This window comes from Pantherophis guttatus, chromosome 1 (genome assembly GCF_059756535.1).
Source record: "Pantherophis guttatus breed Tessera chromosome 1, ASM5975653v1, whole genome shotgun sequence".
NCBI classification, from domain to species: domain Eukaryota; kingdom Metazoa; phylum Chordata; class Lepidosauria; order Squamata; family Colubridae; genus Pantherophis; species Pantherophis guttatus.
This window is the reverse complement of record NC_142063.1, coordinates 111,336,376-111,359,460: the sequence shown is the minus strand read 5'-3', so window position 1 is coordinate 111,359,460 and position 23,085 is coordinate 111,336,376. Positions and strand designations below refer to the sequence as shown.

Here is a 23,085-nt window from a genome sequence, read left to right as displayed (position 1 = left end):
AGACAAACTGAAGACCAAGATAAGATACTGAAGAAATTGCAAGTGCTTTAAGTTGGGAATACATTGATGTGTCTCCTTGCCTAATATTAGCTGAACTCCTCTCAGGCAACAAAATATGCTGAAGGAAATCCATGCATAAAGCATTTATATTAAGATATTTCACCCAATAGAGTTGTGCAAATCTTTGAAGGGGTGCTTCATTTTAATAAAGATTCAAAAGAATCAATCTTTGGAAGAGCTAAATGTTGCTTCGTTTTCTTCTTCTTCTTCTTCTTCTTCTTCTTCTTCTTCTTCTTCTTCTTCTTCTTCTTCTTCTTCTTCTTCTTCTTCTCCTTCTCCTTCTTCCTCTTCCTCTCCTCCCTCCCCCTCTTCCATAAAAGACAGTGCAAATTAAACTCAGCAATGAAAAGGAAAATAAAGATTAGAAAGTGCAAGAGAAAAAAAAATAAGCAAAAAAGGAAGCAAAATAAGAGAAAGAGAAAAGAAATATTTAAAGAAATGACTTCCACTTTTCATCACAAGACCCACAAACAAATTTAGTAATTTTCAATCTCTAAGATTGCATACATGTATCTCTTCTTCCTATAACACATCTCTTATCCATATGGAAATCCATAAACCAGGGTCAGCAAAATGTATGCAAAGGATTCACAGAATTTTATAGAAACATGTCTTATTTTAACCTTGAGCAAACAAACCAACTTCGTACTTCTCTACCAATTTTTATCTTTAATTCAATTAGATGTTATCATAGGATTTAATATCTTGTAAGGATTTTTCCATCTGAAAGGCTTCTTTGAGGCTTTAGCAAATCTCTTTTGTGAATCCAATAAAGCATCATTTCCCAGGTCATTCTCTTGGCTTATCATTTGTATTTCTACTTTGTCATCTCTGTCATATAATCCACATCATTTAAACTTTTCCAGTATTTCAACAACTTCTTTATAATATTTCTGCATTGAATAATGTTTATTTCAGCTCTTTATCTTGTAGCTCTTCCAAGGTATTCTTTTTCATGTGTGTCATTTCTTTTTTAATGTCCTTTGGACAGTCAATCCATAGAAGCTGACATCATTGCTGACATTGTAGTTGCTAGTTTCTGTCCCCGTTCTTCAAATACCAGAAAATGGTATTTAAAATGCCATACTATTTTCTGTCATTTTGTTATTGCTGACCAATAACAAAAGCAATCCTGTCCCTCTCTCTTTTTCTTTTCTGATTCTTTTTATACTTGAAATCTTCAGTCCTCTTTAGTGTAGAATATCTGAAATCATAAAGTCTCAAATTTCTATTAGAACATAAGGTCGATTAAAGAATTTGATTCCCATGAAAGTGATGTTTATTTAAATATTTTCAAAATCTTATAGCAAAAGTACTAATAATCCAAATTTGTGTGGTCCTTTAATTCATTTATAACTTTCTTGAATTAAAATTTTATTTATTTTTTTGCTGTTTATTTCAAATTCTTTACATTCTTAGGGCTTATAATTAATTTTTCTTTTTTTATGGAATGAAGGCAAACTCACCAGGCGGCTTTGCAAACTTATTTGCAGATAAGATCTCTATCTCTATTGAAGGTCTATGTTCAGATAGTTAAATAGGTAATTCATAAAAATGATTAGAAAATGAAGTTAGTCCTTTAAAAATCTGCACAGCTGTTGAAAGTGTGATAATTCCTCTCTGTTTCCCAGCATTAAGACACATAGGAAACAGCTACCCTATGGGAATTTTATTTATTTATTAAATTTATTTGACACCCATCTTTCCATGAGGAGACTTGGGATAACAGGGAGAGGCCAGATGGAGGACTGCTCTCCTGTCCTTAACTGGAGAGGTTACATGGGACTCAACCAGTTCTAAGATGGAAATAAAAACACCAGAATACATCCTGTCCAGCAACCAATGCCCAGATAAGCATTAATATTAGACAAGCAATCTTGCAGGAAACAATACCCCAATCAGAGGTGGGTTTCAGCAGGTTCTGACCAGTTCTGGAGAACTGGTAGTGGAAATTTTAAGTAGTTTAGAGAACCAGTAGTAAAAATTCTGACTGGCCCTGCCCCCATCTATTCTCTGCCTCCCAAATCCCAGCTGATCGGGACGAAATGGGGATTTTGCAGTAACCTTCCCCTGGAGCGGGGTGGGAATAGAGATTTTACAGTATCCTTTCTCTGTGACACCTACCAAGCCACTCCCACCAAGCCACGCCACACCACACCTGCCAAGCCACGCCCACAGAACCAGTAGTAAAAAATTTTAAAACCCACCACTGACCCCAATCAATATCTTAATCAAGAAACTACTAAGGAGAAAATCACATCCCCACCCAGGGGACAAGGTACTGTATATAAACAGGGAGCAAATCTCTTTCCCACTAGCACTGGTGTTACCCAGTTGGACAATGAAACATTGGTAAACAAACAGACAAGCACAGTGAACACAAAGATTCCACTCTGAGCTACATATATTCTCTTCCATGGAACTGCTCTATTTCAGTTTTTGGTCATGATCATGACATCATCTCTATTTGTTCAGAGATGTGCTAGCTTGCTATCCCTCATCCAGAAGCTTGTCTTCTGAACTTCTAATGGTTTCAAAATTGGAAGTTCCATTTGCAATACTAAAGTGCAAGGACATTTGTCTGCTCAAAACATGTTCAAAATTTTATTCCTATATCTCAGCTGTTGATTAAGACTTTAAGATTATATGAAAGACCTTGATGAAGACTCTTGCGTTGCTTTTGAAGTGTGAACTTTGCTGAAGCAAAGCTCAGACTCCTCATACAAGCCTAAGAATGCAGCTGAGATTAGAAACTGTCTGGCCAAGAAGGAGGAATAGTCAGGGAAGCAAATATTCAGGGATTTTTCATCACTTCTTATTCCATCTGCTAGGATTTTGCTCCCTACCTCCTCTCAATTAGCTGCTCATAATCAAACCAATCAGATAGATAGATAGATAGATGATAGATAGATAGATAGATAGATAGATAGATAGATAGATAGATAGATAGATAGATAGATAGATAACTTAAAATGAAAAGCAAAGAAAAAACATTTTGGAAGGCACATAGGTGTGCATGTAGGATATGTTGGGAATTCCTTAATCCCTGCATCTTTCTCAGGATTGAAAATTTAGATCTTCAAATCTAAAGTGCTCACAGCCCCCTCCCTTTTCCTTCTTCTGCACATGACATCAGGTATGGTTTTTCTGACTGAAAGCAACCTGTGCATGGCCTTTTAGTAACCTGAAGCTTTTCTGAAGTCTGACTTGGAAGGTAGCTTCACAGATATGTCCCTGATTCTTTTTTCTCATCTGTCCCTTGTCTCCCAGCCATTCAGAATCCCGCAACTCCCAGCTGTTCAAGCTATCAATTATTCAGCCCTTCTGCTTTGGTTGAGCACTTGCCAGCAAAAGCCCTTCTGTTCTCTCTTTCTTTTTTTGGAGGTTACAATTAGGACAACAAGCCAATGTCTACATATCACCCTGCAAATGCTCCATTATTCTTTCACTATTCCTTATCAAACAAAGAGGGTGGTAAGGCTTAAATTGCATTAATTGATTTCTACAGCCTACAGCTAGGTGGAAATATTGAGAAGCATAAGGTCTATCATGTTATATCTCATTAAATTAGTTCTGACAATGGCCACAGCAGCCACCACGATTTGCAATGGCAAAATACTTTGGTACCCTCCAAACTTCATGATCAGGAACTCAAAGAATCTCAAAGGAGTTTTTACCATTTATAGAGAGGAGACCTTGTGTAAAAGAGCTTCCCTAAATTTGTGCCATCTACATCTGAAGGATGATACAACAGACATGGCTGAGCAGCAAGATCCTTACTGCTCTGAACCCCAAATAGTTACCTGTCATGTCAAATTATTGAGCTTTCATTTAGCAGCCAACACTAAAGTCAAGAAGATTTCAGAAATAAAGAATAGAACACTGTGTTCTGCGCATCCTTGGATCTAGAATGTAGCATTCTGAAAATCAGGGTACATATTAATATATTTCGTTGTGTTATGTTACATCATATCAAATATCAATCATATATCATATTATATCATGCTATCGTTATATTTCTATCCCACCTGTATTATTTTTATAAATAACTCAAGGTGACAAACATACTCCTTTGTCCTCCTATTTTCCCCACAACAACACTGTGAGGTGAATTGGGCTGAGAGAGTATGACTGGGCCAAAGTCACCTAGCTAGCTTTCATGAGTAAGGCAGGACTAGAGTTCAGTCTCCTGGTTTCTAGCCTAGTGCCTTAACCACTAGACCAGGGCTGTCAAACTTCTGGCCTGTGGGCTGGATGCGTCATGCACTGGCCACACCTATGCCCGGTTTAGGAAAGGGGGAAAAGTCCCAATATATCCCATGACGACAATGTGACGATGTGAGTTTGACACTAGACCACTAGACCAATATTAATATTTTTTTCTTCTGTTCAGTTTGTGTCCAATTCTTGGAACTGTTTGTTCAAGTCCCTGCAGTTTTCTTGGCAAGTTTTTTCAGACTTGGTTTGCCATTTTTCAGAAGTGGTTTCTTATGGCTGAGAGAGAGTGACTAACCCAAAATCACCCTGCCAGATTTCATGCCTAAGGGGGACACACGGTCTGCTGGTTTCTAAACAGGAGCCTCAGCTTCTACAACTGGCTCTGTATGGTGTGATGCAGTGTAGTATAGTATAGTATAGTATAGTATAGTATAGTATAGTATAGTATAGTATAGTATAGTATAGTATAGTATAGTATAGTATAGTATAGTATAGGTATAGTATAGGTATAAGTATAAGTATAAGTATAAGTATCGTATCGTATCGTATCGTATCGTATCATATCGTATAGTTGTTGTGGCCCGTCAGCGGCCTGTGCAGCTAGTAGCTGATTCTAACAGCGAGGAGGCTGGTGTGCTGCTGTGCCAGCAAACTGTGCAGTTGGCACTTGAGTCAGACAATGAGGAGGCTGGAGAAGATGTGGTGCCAGAGGTGGGGCTTCAGTCAGGGCCTTCAGAACTTCCAGAAGCTCCTATAAATGAAGAGGAAGAAGAGGAGGAGCCTCTTCTTGATGCACGGGTGTGCAGAGCTGCCAAAAGGCAGGAGTGGCTCCTCAGGAGGAGGTCTCCTCAAGAGTAAGGCTTGGGGCTAATTGGCCACTCCCTTAGCCAATTTAAGGAAGGACGACGACTGAGGCAATTTGCAGGGAACAACTTCGTTCACTCTCCTTTGTCTTGATCTTAGTTCTCTTATCAGCTTCCTGCAAATTGCTTCTGGGCTTTCTGCCAACCATAGTAAGATTATGATTATTTATTTTTTGGATTCTTGTAGGCTGTTAAGAAAGTTAATTAACAGCCTTTGTTTGAAAAAGACTGATTTAATTTAGTAAACTAAGGTTTGTACAGACTTTGTGTATGCTGCGTTCTTTGGGGTCCATAGCTGGGGCAGAACAATAGTATAGTATAGTATGGTATTTAATGATTTTACAGGACAGTTGAAATAGATATGGTTATGAAAATTATATAGAAGTCTTGTTACACAATCAAGCACTGAATCCATGAAGTTCAGCATTGGCCTGACAGAGCAGGATTACCAGACTGAAGTTTGTGTAGTGCTTAAAAGTGAAGCCACCCATTAGAGTATAAAGCATCCAATATCTCATTTTTTCTTCTGTTCAGTCTCAGCTAGTAGAAGATTTCCGTGCCCTGAGAAAGACAGCAGAGGACATGAAGCTATTCAAATCCAATCCTATATTTTTCTCCCTTTATTTGGCTCACATCATTGTGATGGAAATTTTGGCTTGGTTAATGGTATCATATTGTGGGACAAGTTGGAGCATAACCTTGGTACTTTCCTTCATCCTCACAGTCTCTCAGGTGAGATTTTGTTTGCTAAATACTGAAGGTTATCAATGCTTGGTCACAATGTTCTTCTGTCATTGAATTCGTTAAATAAATGCACAAGTTACTTACACTTCCAGGTAACTGTGCTTTTTGGTGGGGAAAGTGAAAGAAATTATAATTCAAGAAACTAAAATCAGTTAGTCATTATTCGAAAGATGATATATTCCCATTCCCAATATATATTTTTTTTGCTCTCACCCCAAATAATTGCAATCTGTCTGCTTTTGACTTGCAAACTGATTGAATTTATTCCCCCCCCCCTCTTTTTTTTAAAATTTGGTTTTTGCCAAGTAAAAGAAAATCCTACTAGGTCTCATCACTGCCCAGCCCAGACCTAGAATAATGACAACCGAATATTCTGTATTCCACACAATTGAATATTAATGACTGAAGATCAGCTTGCAAATGTTGTATAGAATGCTACTTGCACTATTTAATGTCTCATTTTAAGAACTGAAGGCCAGAAAGCAAAAGAGTCTGGACAAAAGCAGGAAACTGGAGGAGATGCAGAAAGTGCCGATCTGCTTCAGGGTAGGGAAAGTGGCAGTGACAAGATGGTCAGGCACTGGATGATGACTCCGAGTGCAGAGATTTCTGCAGCAGAGTCAAATATTGTGGAAATATCTACAAGTAGCCTTTGACTTACAGCCATTTGTTTAACAACTGCTCAAAGTTATATCGATATTTTTATAAAGTGACTTATGACCAGACTTTGCACTTATGACTATCTCAACATCTCCATAGTCACATGATTAAAATTCAGGCGCTTGGCAACTAGCATGTATTTACAATGGTTGCTGCATCCCAGGGTCATGTGATCACTACTTGGGAGCTTCCCAACTGGCTTCTAAGGAACAAAGTCAATGGGAGAAGTCAGATTTGCTTAATGACTTTGTGATTCACATATTAACTGCAGTGATTTGCTTAACAACTGTGACAAAAAGGTTGTAAAACTTAGGCTTACTTAACAACTGCCTTGCATAACAATGGAAATTCTGGTCCCAATTGTGGTCATACATTGAGGACTACTGCATTCAGATTTTTTTCCTTTGAACACAGGTGCAATATTTGGAGACGCATTACTGAAAGCTGCTTACCAGATTGCTGTTAGCAACTTTCCAAACACCCTTCTCTCTAAAACAGTTGACAGGGACTACTGTAGGTCTACTAAAAGTAACTTTGGGGACCATTTATTTGGGTTATGAGCAGGCAATTTGGTGTTTGAATTCATTTTATTTCAACCACAAAAGCATACAGAACTCTGAGAGGAAAACATGTATAAATGCATGTTTTGTATAAACCAAGAATGGGCAACTTTAATTTAGTCAGTTGTCCCATTAATTAAAATGGAAGATAAGACGTATGATGTTACCGTAAGGAGCAGGGACAGAATTCTCCTCTCCTCTTTTTAGGGAAGGAATAGCAATAGCACTTAGCAATAGCACTTAGTTTTATATATCGCTTCATAGTGCTTTTACAGCCCTCTCTCAGCGGTTTACATAGTCAGCATTTTGCCCCCAACAATCTGGGTCTTAATTTTACCGACCTCAGAACGATGGAAGGCTGAGTCAACCTTGAGCTGGTGAGATTTGATCTGCTGGCAGCCGGTGATCAGAAGTAGCCTGCAGTACTGCATTCTAACCACTACGCCACCGCGGTTTATTATGAATGAATTTTGTAGTTTTGTAGGTTTACTAAGCTCTGATTTTTGTAGTTCAAATTTAAGTGAAGAGACTACCAGAAAGATAAGAAGGAATTTGACATAGAACTAGGAACCAATGGACTAGATAAGATTTGGATGGGTACAGAAAATAAATTACTAGCCAAATTATACACATATCTGCTCGAATATGAAAGGGAAGAGGAGGTAGTCAAAAAACAGATGATCGCATGGGAAAAAAATATTGGACGTAGTATAAATTTAGACGATTGGGAAACAATTTGGAATTACAATCTTAAATTGACAAGAGCGGTAGCATATAAAGAGAACCAATACAAGATGATATATAGATGGCATTTAGCCCCCACCAGAATAGCTAAAATTTCTGCACGTCTTAATCCTTTTCTTTTCTTTCCAGGCCCAGGCTGGGTGGTTGCAGCATGACTTTGGACATCTCTCTGTATTTGAGAAGCCTGTATGGAACCATGTAGTTCATAAGTTTGTGATTGGTCACTTGAAGGTAAGGCCTATGCCTGTCAAATTACAATAGAATGATCGCATCAAGATCTAATGAGACTATGTTGCTCACTCTTTTCTGAAACAACTCTGGGCCTTTCACATCATTATGATAGGAGGTACTCAGAGGAAATGGGCTTCCCAACTCAGGACAATTTAGAGAACCAGTTGATTATATTTCATTCTTAAATTCTAGCATCAAGCCTACCTGATTTGCTTCAGAGTAAGAAATGAGCAATCCGTTTTAGAAAAGTTTGTGTAGAAAATTTTATGTTGATAACCAGCATTCATAGATCCTAAACAGTACTAAAGAAGAAGGAGCATACCTTTCTTTGCAATCATCATGTCATCATTTTAGCTAGATCCAACTTCATATCCATTTGTATGAGAAGAATTTATAATCCAGAAACCAAAGCTGAAAGAGTTACGTGAGGATAAGTTAATTATAGTAATGGTCAATAAACGCTTGTCTTGAAGGCAAGACAAAACAGGGAACATGGCCAATAATGAGAGATGCTAAGAGCTGTAGTTACTGTCAGGGTTCCAAGGAACACCTCCAAAGAAATCAAACTCAGAAGCTTGAAGTTCCTCAAAGCTAACTTTTATTAGAATGTCATATTGGCACATCTGGGAAAACCCGAATCTGAAAGCTTCCGGGTTTTCCTCATCCACAAGAAAGTTCAAGATTTGCCAACAGCTTCCACATGTCCACACAGCTCCAATCAGTTCTTTCCTGAACAGAAGACATCCTCCAATTTCTTCTTTGCACAGCTGCTGGACACCATGGCCTTGAACTTCTCTTAGAGAAGTTTGTTATGGCTATCTCTACTTCACTCATGCAATCTCCCCTCCCAACTTCCCACGGTATGATTGTGGCAGGCCTGGATCCTCAAGGCACACAGGTAATATGGCTCCCAGGCATGACAGTTACAAGGAAGGAGTTTAAGCTAAATATCAGGATGACTTCCTGATTGTACTAAAGAACCCATAGAACAGATTGCTACAACATGTGGTTCTTCTTTACTAGAGGCCTTTTGTCAGAAGCTGCATGTTCTTCTCTCAGAGATGTTTTTTAACAGATCCTGCACTGAGCCGGGGATAGATTAGATGACATTTATGGCTACTTCCAGTGTGATTTTATGACAATACAAAGAATGCACAAAATGAATAAACAGAAGTCATCTATTTTAAGTTGATTAGAAGAATACTTAGAGCAGCTTTGTTTTAAAGTCTCCATATAACACATTTAGCAATTACAATTGGGATTGGCAACTTGTTTAGAGTCTATTTGCATAAACAAGTCAGTTGCTAAACAGGACTAGCTGTAATTATTCTGTAGAATTTGCAATCACAAACTCTAATGGTTACTACCTTCAATGGCTTTAGAGGAAATTAGTTCAATTCATAGAGGACAGCTTTATCAATGCAATTGATCTATTAACTATTGTCTATAGATATTCTTGGGGGGGGGTCAGGTTAAAACTTCTGTAAGAAATATAGGATATGTATATCTAGTTGGAAGGAACAAAATTTGCAGTTAAGTAGCAACAATGTGTTGAATTCAGGCCCTCACTTTTAATGGAAGGAAGTTTATTTTGTATTTTAATACCAATATAGTTAATAATTTAATAATTTAACTATATAATATATAGTTAAATTGTGTGTATCTCTGTATGTATATATATATATACACACATACATACATACAAACACACTCACACATACATACTATATGCATCAAATCAAACATAATTTCTGGCTTTTCACAATTCTTTGAAAATTACAATATATACATGAGGAAAATATATATATACAAAATCATATTATTTGGAAAACAACCATTACAAAATGAGAAATAAAACACCATAAAGTAATATAGGCAATTCAATTTTTTAAATAGCAGAAAGAGAATACATTTTTAAGTCATTGTATAATTGATGAAGAATGGGTGTCCTTCCAACTTTGGAGTATTCTATTTTGTAATCATGAAAGCATGCAGTATCTATTTCCATTGTCCTTCTGTTTCCAAGCCACTGGTATAGAATTGAAAAGAATATGAGGATCCATAAAAACAATAAACCTTCTGGAACAAAAGTAATACATGAAACAACTTCTGTGCAAAAGGGAACCATTGTAACAAAAGAGCACATCATATGATCCAATGATGCATTTTGAGCACCTCTCCAAAAATTATCTTCTTTATATCAAAGATATAAAATAATAATTAACTGTAACATAGTAAATGCCAATATTTCTTCTGTTTGTGTTCATAGGCTGGCTCTTATCTGATCCCATGTTGCCCCATTTTTTTGCATATGTAATTCTATTAATTGTTATTTCTACTTTATTATTGTGTAAAAACATATTTAATCTTCTGGAGGATTTCTGGCTAACAGCCCATTTCTAAAGGACAAAAGATTAATAAAAGGTGTTATCTTTCTGTAATTTTAGCAGAAAGAATATTTTTTTTTATGTTGCAATTCTCAAATAACAACCAGAAAATTGTCTTCAAATTCTATTGAGTGATCTAAAGTACCATAAACATTCCACATTCTACCATTGTGCCATTCCATGCCATGCTTTTTTTGGCAACTCTTATCAAAGGAGGGAGAAATCCTTATTTGGCAGGTCTCCAAACATTTTTATATTTACATTTGGTAGCTTGCCAAGTATTAGTTGGTTGCAGAAGATACTTTGAGGAAAGAGTTATAAGGGACTCTATATTTTTTTCAGCTGGTTTCATAAATATTTATCATCTTGAATACAAAGTACAAACTATTACCTGTAATGAAAGAATTGTCCTGCTAAGGGACAGTACCTCACTGATCTTGGCTAATCTCAGAAAGCCTAAATGGGCTCAGATTTGTATTGGATGAGAGACAACCAGCAACCATAGGGTTGTCGAAATCAAAGAAATCAAAAGAATCTCAGAAACAAAGGAGAACTACTGTGTCATTGCCAAGAAAATCAAATGGTCTGTCTATAAAGTTATCAAGGGGAGGTCTTACATTTTTAATCCCCATCTTTGGTGGTATTCAAATGATGACCTTGACAGTACTTTAAAAAATGGATTCTCCATATGTTTCCATAGGGTGCTTCAGCAAATTGGTGGAATCACCGGCACTTTCAGCACCATGCAAAGCCAAACATATTTAAGAAAGATCCAGATGTGAACATGCTGCATCTCTTTGTCTTGGGAGATACCCAACCTGTGGAGGTAAGATAAAAATATGTGAATTCAAGTGCCTCAGATCCAAAGAAAATTCCAGAGGCAGTAGAGACCCAGAAAAATCTAGCCCTCGAGGCAAAAAATTTAATTAATAATTCCTTGTAGAAAAAGGAATACTGCAGACGCTTGTGTTAACCAGTGTCTGTAACAAGTGTGCCCCCTCTTAGTCCTCTTCTCTTGCTTTATCTGCATCACTCTGATTGGGTTCCTCAGAATGACATATTGGAGAGCTTTATTATCAATTCCCTTTGCTGGCAAAACTCACAGCCATGGTGCAATGCATCACTCTTTTTCAGAATCATGTTACTAGGACTGCTAACTGAATAGAGAGCTGATTTAGAGAACTGCCTACCTTAGTAGGCACAGTGAAATAATTGATACAGGTGATAAATTAGAAAAGCAGGTGGGTAAGAGAAAGGCTGCAATTTTATGTCCAATATTGTATGTCACCAAACTAGCTGCTTTTCACTTAATGTCAAGGGCAATCTGTTGACGGATGAATTATTTTGAAGCAAAACTAGTATATCTTTATTTGTTTTCTGTTATAGTTTGTTTTTACTTTTTAAAATAAAATTGCTACCCAAATTCTATAGAAAAAAAAGAAGCATTGAAGTTTGTCACCTAGTGATATTTCAATTCATTTATAAAGATTAATATACAGTACCAAGTTGCCTCTTATCTATTGCTAAACTATATTGAAAATCTCTTAACTACTTGGTAGGATGATATCCAAGTGACCAACTTTTTCTGAATCAAAAAGTCTATTTTGGGATGGTTTGATATCTAATGATATGGCATAGCCATAGTAGAATTCAGAGATGCAACATTTATTCTGCTGCTTCTTGAAAACCCAAATTCCAGTATCCATTGCCTGGTGCAAAATACATACCCTAGAATTAAAGAGTTCAGAGTCCAGAAATTCCAAATCCCAAACTAAAACCTGTTCATAATTCTTTCCCCAATCTGGGTTCCCACTGAGAATCAAAATCAAAGAACCTTGCCCATTTACTGCAAGTCCTGCAGCAATATACCAGAAGACCCAGTTAGATCTACTTTCTGTTTACACTTTCTCTAAGAAAGTTTCCTTTCCATATTCAGCTAGAGATGACTTATAAAATCCAGATGAGTTTTGCCTTGTGTAGATCAGCAAGGAAAAGTAACAATATCATGTGGTTCCTTAGAATGGTATATTTCCTATGGACAATGCTAGAAGAGTGTGCCCTTGTGATAGACATGTCCTTGAGGGACACTTTGCTCTTCTCTAGAACAAAAATGAACTCTAGCTAGGAAAATCAGAGAGCTTCCTGTCCTAACTGATTCCAGTTGGAAACCTGGGCCATGGTTGCTACAGCAACTTTGAAAGTGCAATACATTCCAGTGCCTATTAAGCAAATACTGCAATACAGTCTAAAATATTTTTATATTGTAACTAGCTAAATACATTCCACAAAATGTGACATTTATGTAATAAATTGAACTCCAAAGGCCCATAAGAACAAATTAGTCAACCTTGTCTGATTGTTTTTTAGGCAGTTTTTCTTCCTCTCAATTCCCCACTATCACCCACCATCCTATTTCCACTCAGGACTTATTTGTTGTCTATTTTTTCATAATGATTTTTTCATTCCATCTTCAAAATTATCTGTTTGCCTCAGTGGGATGCTTCAGTAAAAATGCTTTGATCAAATCATACAATTAAAGCAGGTTCATAAAGTAGCTTGGCATTTTGACTTATCTGGAGTGGGGAAGCCATGCCTCTGCTTTGATAGCTTCACTTTGCCATTTGCTGAGAAATGAAGCAGCCAGCTGAGGCAGATCAGCACCTTCTCAAAGTTTCAGGAGGTAGAGCTCATGACCTATGAGGTGTGGCTTTGAATGTCAAGGCCAGTCAGAAGAAGTCAAAGAAAAGCAGCAGGAAAGATCACTGCTACTTTGCTCATATTTGATAATAATGTGTTAGCCTTGTTTTCTTATAATAGCAATAGCAACAGCACTTATATGCCGCTTTACAGTGCTTTACAGTCCTTTCTAAGTGGTTTACAGAGTCAGCATATTGCCCCCAACAATTTGAGTCCTCATTTTACCCACCTCAGAAGGATGGAAGGCTGAGTCAATCTTGAGCCCGAATTGCAGGCAGTCGGCAGTCAGTAGAAGTAGCCTGCAGTACTGCACTCTAACCACTGTGCCACAGTAGCTCATAATGGAAAAAAACTAATTCCCGATTTGTCCAATCTGTGATGAAGAAATGCAGATGTAGTGATTTAGTTTCTCTGAATATGAATATTTCCTTCTCTGTGTGCAGTCAGTGAATCTACTATTCTTTCCTATTTGTTCCTTTGCTTTGTTATATGGAGCATTTTTACCACACTTAGACATAAGTAGCAAAATAAAAATGAGACCTTGATCATATGCAGCTTTTCTGTTGTCTAAGAATCCTTTTGATATTCTTTCTAAAAAGTTACTTCTCCATTTCATGATGAACATTTTAATATTTGCCTTTTGTGACAAATATTTTGCAACAGGCTACATACTCTCTCTGAAGCTATTTAACCTATAAAGCAGTGGTTCTCAACCTTCCTAATGCCGCAACCCTTTAATACAGTTCCTCATGTTGTGGTGACCCCCAACCATAAAATTATTCCTAAAACCATTGAAAATATGTGTTTTCCGATGGTCTTAGGTGACCCCTGTGAAAGGGTCGTTCGGCCCCCAAAGGGGTTGCGACCCAAAGGTTGAGAACCACTGCTATAAAGGCTTACATGGCAAAGGGCCTGGTTACTTGAGGGATCACCAGTGTCCCATAATACCTACCCAGTCAGCTCAATCTGGCAGGGTTGGCATGCTCCATTCGTCAGTGAAGCAATATCATCAATCAGGACTCCAGATTAGCACCTTCTCTGTAGCAGCACCAGCCCTCCCCCAACTTTCTCCCAAAGTTCAAATGTCCCCCATCATCATTCAATGCTGTTGCTGAATCTGTGATTATATTATTATTTCTAAAACTATCCCCTCTGTATTATATAAACCTCAGTTCTTTGAAGCAATATAATGAAAAATATTGAAATCTGTGGAAGTCATCTGAAATAGCACAAAGGTAAATTTCTAGTATTTAGATTTAGAAATATGAATGTTTTAGAACTACAATACCTACAATTTTAAAAAAAATATTGCCAACAGGTACAGCAAATTGTGTCTGTATCAAAATTAATATATTTAATGTCATTGAAATCTTATTTTTTTCTGTTGTTCATCTAACATAATTTTAGTGGTATAATACCAAATTAGGGTTTTATTGTCTTGAATAGTCAGCACTGAAAAGTTTTTGTCTTCTCCTTCAGTATGGAAAGAAGAAGCTGAAATACTTCCCTTATAATCATCAACATGAATACTTCTTTTTGAGTAAGTATAGTTCTTTATACAGAAGGCAGAGCTGATATTTATTTCCTGCTTATTTTTCCATTAGTTGTCCCCAACACAGATATTACAATCAATTCACTGAAGTTTTCCCCCTATATGTTAAAACTGGTTTGTAAGTTAGAAGCCTTGTCTCTTTCTAAACTTTTTGGGAAGTGGACATATTTGAAACTGCCAGAGCACAGTCCTGGGAATTGGCTAACTTCAAGAATACAAAATGGCCATCATGACAAGCACAAATTGCTGCTGGGCACAGGCAATGCATCTTGAATTTAAAATGTTTCACACTCACAATGGGAGAATGTGTTGTTCTGACCGTAGTTGGATGTTGAAAAATGCCTAACTTTGGAACACTTCCAGAATCATTGGAACAGCACTGAAAGATTTCCTGTAAAGTCAGAACAACTGTTTCTGATTTAGATGGAGCATTTTGAACTGGAAACAGTATTTTATTTTTATTTTATTATTTTATTATTCATATTTCTATGCCGCCCACTCTCTGAGGACTCTGGGCGGCTTACACCAAAGACAGTATACTAAATAGCATATTGCCCCCAACAATCTGGGTCCTCATTTTACCCATCTCGGAAGGATGGAAGGCTGAGTCAACCTTGAGCCGGTGAGATTTGATCCGTTGATCTGCTAAACTAGCAGTCAGCTGAAGTAGCTAACCACTGCACCACCTCGGCTCTTATTTTAAGCTGTAAACATTTTAAAATTGAAATCAAAGTACAGTGAAACACCTATTGAGCACCCTCACAATTCCCTCAACTAACCCACATCTTTTTTTTTTTTAACTTAATCTTACCCCAGTGTCTTTTTAAAGGCAGGTGGATACACTTCCATCCCAATTCAGGGCTGCACCACTTATCATGTTTATTATCTGAGGCGGGCTAGAGTAGCTGTGCCAAGCATTCTTGTTAATGGTTGATGCTAGAGTTTTATGTTGCTTTCAGCATTCTCATTTCCTTTTTATAAATTAAATAATATTTTAAAAATTAAAGAAGTGGGCCAGAAGCCATACGGTCAAGAGGGGAGATGTCTGTAGGCACATTGGTTCCCAGAGGGTATCATGTTGGAAACACAAGTCCTGATTATTTTAATAGCTTAAAATATTGAGCCGTACACAGCATTTCTCATCATTTACTGCCATATGCTTTCTCAGAGAGAGTGAGAGAGCGAGAGCGAGAGAGAGACAGCTTCACTGCAGACATTTATTTTTATGTTGTTTTTCAGTCCCAGGACACCATTCTATGTTTTGTGTTGCCTGCTTCCCCTAATGCGTGTTGTTTTGTTTACAGTTTTCCCACCTCTCCTTATTCCAGTATATTTCCAAATGCAAATCTTCACAACAATGTTCAAACACAAGTTCTGGGTGGTAAGTGAAAAATCCCACATGCCCTTTATTGCTTTCATTTCTCTGCATGAAATGAAAATTCATCTGAAGAAGATCTCAGCTGAGGGGGTGAAGCAAGGTGTCTATGCATATTCTTTGGAAAATAAATAATTGTTGGCCTAGGGATAAAAGACATATAGCATTTGCCATGTATAATGTTTTCCTTGTCTCCTAGGACCTGGCATGGGCCTTCAGCTACTATGTACGCTACTTTATCACCTACATCCCATTTTATGGATTTCTTGGGTCCCTGCTTCTCCTCACCTTTGTCAGGTAGGGTTAGCTACTAAAACATTTAAAAGGTACTTCTGCTGGTTTATAACAGTCTGAGAAGTTCAAGACCAGATAAGTTATAGATTCATCTATTTCCAAACAAATCTGCCCAATGTTTGTGCACAAGAAGACTACATTATGACTGGCTGATATAAGTCCTTGCTTAATGATGGTAATTGGGACAGGGAACTCTGTTGCTAAGCAATGTGGCTGGTAAAGTATGACTTCACGTGACCATTTTGACTTATGAGGGCAGTAATGGCAGTCCCAGTTGTCATTGTTACGTGAATCCTGTGTTGTTGCAGCAACTCACAGGTATGTAATTGCCATTTGCGATCTCCTGCCAGCTTCCCCTTTGTCTTGGTTTATTGAAAGATGGCAATGAAGACTATAATGGCAATTATGTCACCACAGGATGCTGCACTGTTGTAATTAGGAGCCAATTATGAATTGTGATCATGTGATTGTGGAGATGCTGCAATGGCTGCAACTAAAGGACCTATCTTCTTTTCCCTTGTCCAGTATCATCATAACTTTGGTTGTTGAATGAATGGTTGTTCAGTGAGGACGACATGTGCTTGTTTCTGCTGTAGACAGGCATTTTCTGCATTGCACTTTCCAGCAGTGGAATATTTTGTTGGAATTTTCCCTCCTATGACTTTCCTTGATTTTATCAATTGTTCTAATGTGTAGTTACTTATCCTTGATTGATTTGATTTGATTTGATTTGATTTGATTTGATTTGAGTGACTGCTTATATCATAGCAACTCTAAACAGCTAAGAATGCATTAAAACACAATCCACAATAACGTCTAAACAGTATTAAAAGTTTCTTTGCAGAGTGAGATCAGTACAGTTTATTTATACAGTTAATAAATAAATAACCTAGAAAGGCAACTGATTGGTAAAAGCCAATCTACAATGAACTTGGAGCCACAGCCACGCTGGCTTCAACTTACCTCCTGGCCCCCCCAAAAAACATTCATGACTTCTACATTTTCCAGAAACCTAGCAGAGTTGAGTTCAGCATATCTTGACGGATAAGGTATTCCAAAACCTAGGTTTTACAGCAGAAAAATCCTGTAAAACGACATTAATCAATGCTGCTGAACAGATGGATATAAATAGCTGTGGTGGCACAGTGGTTAGAATGCAGTACTGCAGGCTACTTCCGCTGACTGCCAGCTGCCTGCAATTTGGCAGATCAAAACTCACTAGGCTCAAGGTTGACTCTTCCTTCCATCCTTCCGAGCTTGGTAAAATGAGGACTCAGATTATTGGGGGCAATATGCTGACTCTGTAAACCGCTTAGAGAGGACTGTAAAAGCACTGTGAAGTGGTATATAAATCTAAGTGCTATTGCTATTGCTAGTCCCACATATAACCCTTTCCCACTGGACTCTAAAAACCTGTTTTTTCTTCCAGGATTTACTGTAAGTTAGAAGTTTCAGGAGGGGCTGAGGGTTAGTGGGTGGATGATGTAAATATATATTGCAATGTATTGTTTTTCAGATGATTGCTGTGCTGTTATATAATCTGTGTACATCTGGGTGCCTATATATCTATGCTTGTCTTTTTAAAAAAATCTTCTGAAGCCACCCAAAGTAATTTGGAGATGGGAGACTTAGAAATTTGACATATAAATCAATAAAATAAAGGCAAATGACATATTAGAGACCAACTATATGCCTACAAAATGTGGGAAGTTCAAGACTCTCCATACTGTTCTGACCTATTATTAAATTACTGGACATAAACCTAATCTTTGACCCTTTTGTTGGCCATAGTTTCTCTAGATTACAGCTTTCAGGCTTTTGAGCTCAATCCCCTCTCTCTTTCTTGCTCTTTAGGTTTATGGAAAGCCATTGGTTTGTTTGGGTTACTCAGATGAATCATATTCCAATGGAAATTGATAGTGAGAAGCACAGAGACTGGCTCAGCTCCCAGGTGAACTTTCTTTACTGAAATCTCATTCCTACCTGGCAATAAGTGTCACCGAGTCCAGGGGAGTTTCTGAGCAACCATGCTTGGGATCATCTGGTAGAGTACTGGAAATGTGTCCTACTGACTTTATCTCAGGTTTGATGAAACTAACGAAAATGTTCCTCCATGCTCCACACTTCTTGTAAAGCAGACTAAACCGGGTTAAGGATTTAATTTAGCAAAATTTTAATGTAGCTAAATCCTTAGTCATCATTAATACTGCAAATATCAATTTAATCTGGCATCTTGAGACAAAGGAACAATGGTTGACCTATTTTTCTAAAAACATGAAGCTGGTTATAATTCAGATCTACACTGCTTTGTTCCAAATGTTGTTTGAAACATATTATTTCTTAATTTCCTGCCTCTTGCAATATCTCACTATTTTGAAGAACTCAAAAGATTACCATTTTACTGTGCAGTCATATTGCACCATGTAATAGATTGTAGCATGTCCACAGTACTGTAATGGCAGACTTTACCAAAAAGAAAAAAGTAATGATTTTGAACTTAACCTCTTTTCAAATTCAGATTTATTGGAATTCACAATTGCCTTTCTTTCACAGCTGGTAGCTACTTGCAATATTGAGCAGTCTTTTTTCAATGACTGGTTCAGTGGACATCTAAACTTTCAAATAGAGCACCAGTAAGTATGCAATGTTTATTTCTGAAGGTACGTTGGCAGTGAAAATACATGCACAAGATGTAATAGTCACCTTGGAGAAGATGGAATAAGAAAAAAATGTTGGCTAACAGCAATAACCATAGAATTTTAGTATGCTACAAGGATATGTAATATTTATTAAATTTATATGGTACAAGCATATGTAATAATTATTAAATTTATACACCGTCCAGAGTCACTTTGCAGACTGAGATGGGCAGCATATAAATTTAATAAATAAATAAAAGGCAATGTACATAAAACTATTGTACAGGTAGTCCTTGACTTAAGATTGAGCCCAAAATTCTGTTGTTAAGTGAGTTTTGCCCCATTTTATGACCTTTCTTGCCACAGTTGTTAAGTGAATGATTGCAGTTGATAAGTTAGTAACATGGTTGTTAAATGAATCTCACTTCCCCATTGATTTTGCTTGTCAAAAGGTTGCAACAGATGATCACATGACCTTGGGACACAGCAATGGTCATAAGTATGAACTAATTGCCAAGCATCTGAATTTTGATCATTTTGACCATTCCAGTGATCTTCCATATAAAACATCCAAATATTCCATCTAATTAGAAATGGAAAAACTAACCTTCTCCCCACCCCACCCCACCCAAAAAAATCCCATGGAGTTTTAAAACCCATTTTTTCAAAGCTTTAAGCTCTTGCTGTCTTCTGGACAAATTTAAAAAAATAACAAGATTACGAAATCTTTCCTCACAGTTTCAGTTTAAAGTATATATAAACAATACAAGTGCATATATAATGACCTAGATATATGGATAGGGAGAGAGAGAGAATGCAAAAGATGTTGGGCTCCAGCCAAGCTTGCCGTATTGCCTCAAAGGGATGTACTCATATCTTAGATGCTGAAGCAATACAGTCCATCATGTTGCTTCTGGATTCAGCTATCTCATCCGGCTGTTGAACAGACTAGGCTCTGTTTATTTCTATAGTGCATGGCATGTCCCCCAGAACTGCTGCTCCTGCGCTTTCCTCATGCTTTCTTCTTCTGTTTTATTTGAGCTTGTTTCCCACAATGCCACGCCACAACTACCATAAGATAGCACCGTTGGTAAAGTCCCTGTGTGCCAAGTATGAAGTTCCTTATGAAGAAAAACCTCTTCTGAGAGCATTTGCAGACATTGTTGGGTAAGAGACTCAATAGGGATTGTCAGTCTGTTCTATCTTTTGGGGAGCATAGAGACACGAGTACAACTTCATAACGCCAGCCAGCCATATTTATATACTAATGGGTTACAGAAATGCAGAAATACTTAATCTGTATGCTGATAGATCTGGGAGTTCTCTGTCTTTCTTACAAGTGTTTACTATAAATTCACGCTTGGGAGAAAGCTCAGGGTCAGCTTACACAGTCAGACTTCTGTTATACTATTGGAATCTCATACCTGTCTTCTTACTCTTTAGATCCCTAAAGAAATCTGGAGCGCTGTGGTTGGATGCTTATCTCCATAAATGAAGCTGGATTTTGGTGAAGAGAATGACTTAGCAAAGGGGAGGGCTGGGGAAAGGGGTAATATGTATTCTTCTTGTCTGATTTCAGTCTGTATGTGTACACACATTTGGAAAGAATTTTCCTGTACTGTATTGTCAAACTGAAGTTAAGGCAGATTGAGGGAACCTATTTTAAATCAGAAGGAATTTCAGATGTGTCAGATATTGGGAAAAAAAGAGAGAAAAGATTCAACACAGGGTAGCTCAGAAGGTTAGGACCTTTTAAAGAGAACAGACAAAGGTGTGAAAGAAGGAGAAAGTTGATCTTTGTATCTTCTCCTAAGTCTTGCTGTTATAGTTCCAGCTCTGTCTCTTACCACAGGGGTTTTCAAAGTTCTTCAGGATTTTTTCAATTGAAAAAAAAAAACTCAGAACCCAATTAAATTTAAGTAAAGCAATGACTCATAATAAATGCAAATATCCCTCCCCAACGGGGTTGGAGTTTTTGAATGTCGGCCAAACAGCCCCACCCTTTCCATTGTACCATGGAAAAATTGCTGCAGACAACCATAGGCTGTGTTTGAGTGGACTTTTTTCTTGCCCTTAGTCTCTCATGAAACTCCAGGGTTCTATAAAACACAGTTTTAAAAAAGCTGACAGAGATGGTTGGGTTATAGGGAATCCAGCTATCTATTTGATCCACATTAAATACAGGAAGCTTAGTTGGTTCTTTCAAAGAATGAACTGTAAACAAATTTAAGGACTTATTCTCCTTAATAATGGTTGCACAAGAGAGGAGGAAAGGGTGAGATATGTTTAATCCAGAGAATAATATCTAAATTATCAGGTAAAACTGCTTACATTCCATCTAAGGGAACAAATCCCACCCATTGATTTAAAAAAAAAAAAAATTAAAGATCAAGTAACTAAGTATTATCAGACATCTAATGGAACCTTTCTCCTTTTCCAAAATGGTCAGGTGAAAATGCTTACATTCTAATGTTTTTAAGAAATCAAATAAGAAAGCATTGTCTCTTATCAAATGAAGCTTCTGTTCTCAGTTTCCAACACACACACACAAGCACAGCTGCAAAACGTTTTCTCTGAATTTGGATAAAAACTTGGTAGGGATTTGCATATGCATATGTTTCTTGAATTTTCCCTACCTCTTCTTGTCATACTGTTTGAAGAAAATTTAATGTGCTTCACTTACACTGAGCCTCCTGGAGGTTAGTTCCTATTCTCTCTTCAATGAACAATTCAAATGCCTGTTTACACTGGATCAACCAACCTAAACCAACTTTGGGCTATGTGTGTATCCCTAACTAGATTCCTAACCAAATAAGAGATACTTTGTGCATATAGATGTGCATGCATGGTTCACCAGCCATTGCTGTAGACAGACAGCTGCACTTAACAGAATGGATTTTAGAATGAGCAAACAGGAAAGTCTGTTTATCATTCTCCATGCCTAAACAGCTGATTAGTAACAACAATGGGCTGTACATTTACATTTTTACACTAGGACCAGCAAGTTCGTGTTTGGCATCATTGCTCAGTTCAGTCACAATTTCTACAAGAACTGACATAAAACATGCTTGCTTTAAACAGAAACTTTTAAAGATTTGCTTCAGGTTCCATGCATGGTAATTCTTAATTACTACTGTATATACAATTGCAAACAAAATCACTGGCATTTTTTCCTCCTCTTAATCAGTCTATTTTACAATATCTAATTCATTGGGGAATCGGTTTTTTAAAGAAACCATTTACAGTGCATGGCCAATGTTTTAAAAGGACCAAAAGTAGACAAACTTTGTCAGACAGTGTGATATATAGATATTGCCTTAAATCTGAGTGCAGTCACCTAGTCTGTTTTCCAAAATCAAAATAATATAAGATCTCTCTAGTTTTATTCCTGATGTGGAATTCCAGAGGCCTTTTAAGAATTACTTTAATCACTTACAATTCATGACAACAGTTTGTTTGTTTTTATATATTGAGAAGACACTTGACTTTGTTTTCTGTGGTTGTATAGATAATTTCCTCTGTTAGTTTTGCTAATTAAAAGCATCTATATATGAAATTTTAAAAAAATCCCAAAACAAGACAATCTCCCTCATCGCTTTATGGCATCAGAAGTTCAATTTCTAGAAGCAATCCAGCTGCAACTGATGTGTTTTCTCTCATTTATTTCTTATCCCTGCTGAGAATTGTGATTCTCTCAGTACAGGGAATCCCTACTTGCAGAGGATAAAAAAGTAGTTTGAATGATTAAAAATAGAGCTTATGACAGCAAACTAAAAAAAAAAAATCAATTTTTTTAAAAGTAAAAACTAATAATTGAATTATGTAGCTCTTGACCATATGTGAAATTGTCCCAGTTCTGCTGGCATCTAGTTAGAGTCTTAGACAGTTCAGGTAATTTAATCAGCCCTGAAACTCATTGTGTGTCTATATTGGAAATAGTTACCTTGGCTAACATACAATATAAGTTTCTTGTGATTAAAACATTGAATATAGTTACCTATCCACATATACCACACTGAGCTTCTGGGAAAAAGCTAATTTAAGAAATTAATAAGTCCATG

At 37.1% G+C, this 23,085-nt stretch overlaps 1 protein-coding gene across 3 annotated transcripts in view; it reads left to right on the top strand.

The window, feature by feature from the left end:
- Positions 1-22,775, top strand: part of LOC117667019 (acyl-CoA 6-desaturase-like) — a 32,928-nt gene extending 10,153 nt beyond the window's left edge. For all 3 annotated transcript variants that reach the window (XM_034420163.3, XM_034420165.3, XM_034420166.3), the window contains exons 4-13: positions 5,676-5,873; positions 7,979-8,080; positions 11,168-11,293; positions 14,644-14,704; positions 16,021-16,097; positions 16,291-16,388; positions 18,240-18,336; positions 18,939-19,018; positions 20,066-20,191; positions 20,468-22,775. In XM_034420163.3, coding sequence (XP_034276054.2) covers positions 5,676-5,873; positions 7,979-8,080; positions 11,168-11,293; positions 14,644-14,704; positions 16,021-16,097; positions 16,291-16,388; positions 18,240-18,336; positions 18,939-19,018; positions 20,066-20,191; positions 20,468-20,519 — 1,017 coding nt within the window. In that variant the 3' untranslated portion in view covers positions 20,520-22,775. The remainder of the gene's footprint in view (positions 1-5,675; positions 5,874-7,978; positions 8,081-11,167; positions 11,294-14,643; positions 14,705-16,020; positions 16,098-16,290; positions 16,389-18,239; positions 18,337-18,938; positions 19,019-20,065; positions 20,192-20,467) is intronic.
- Positions 22,776-23,085: the final 310 nt, after the last annotated feature.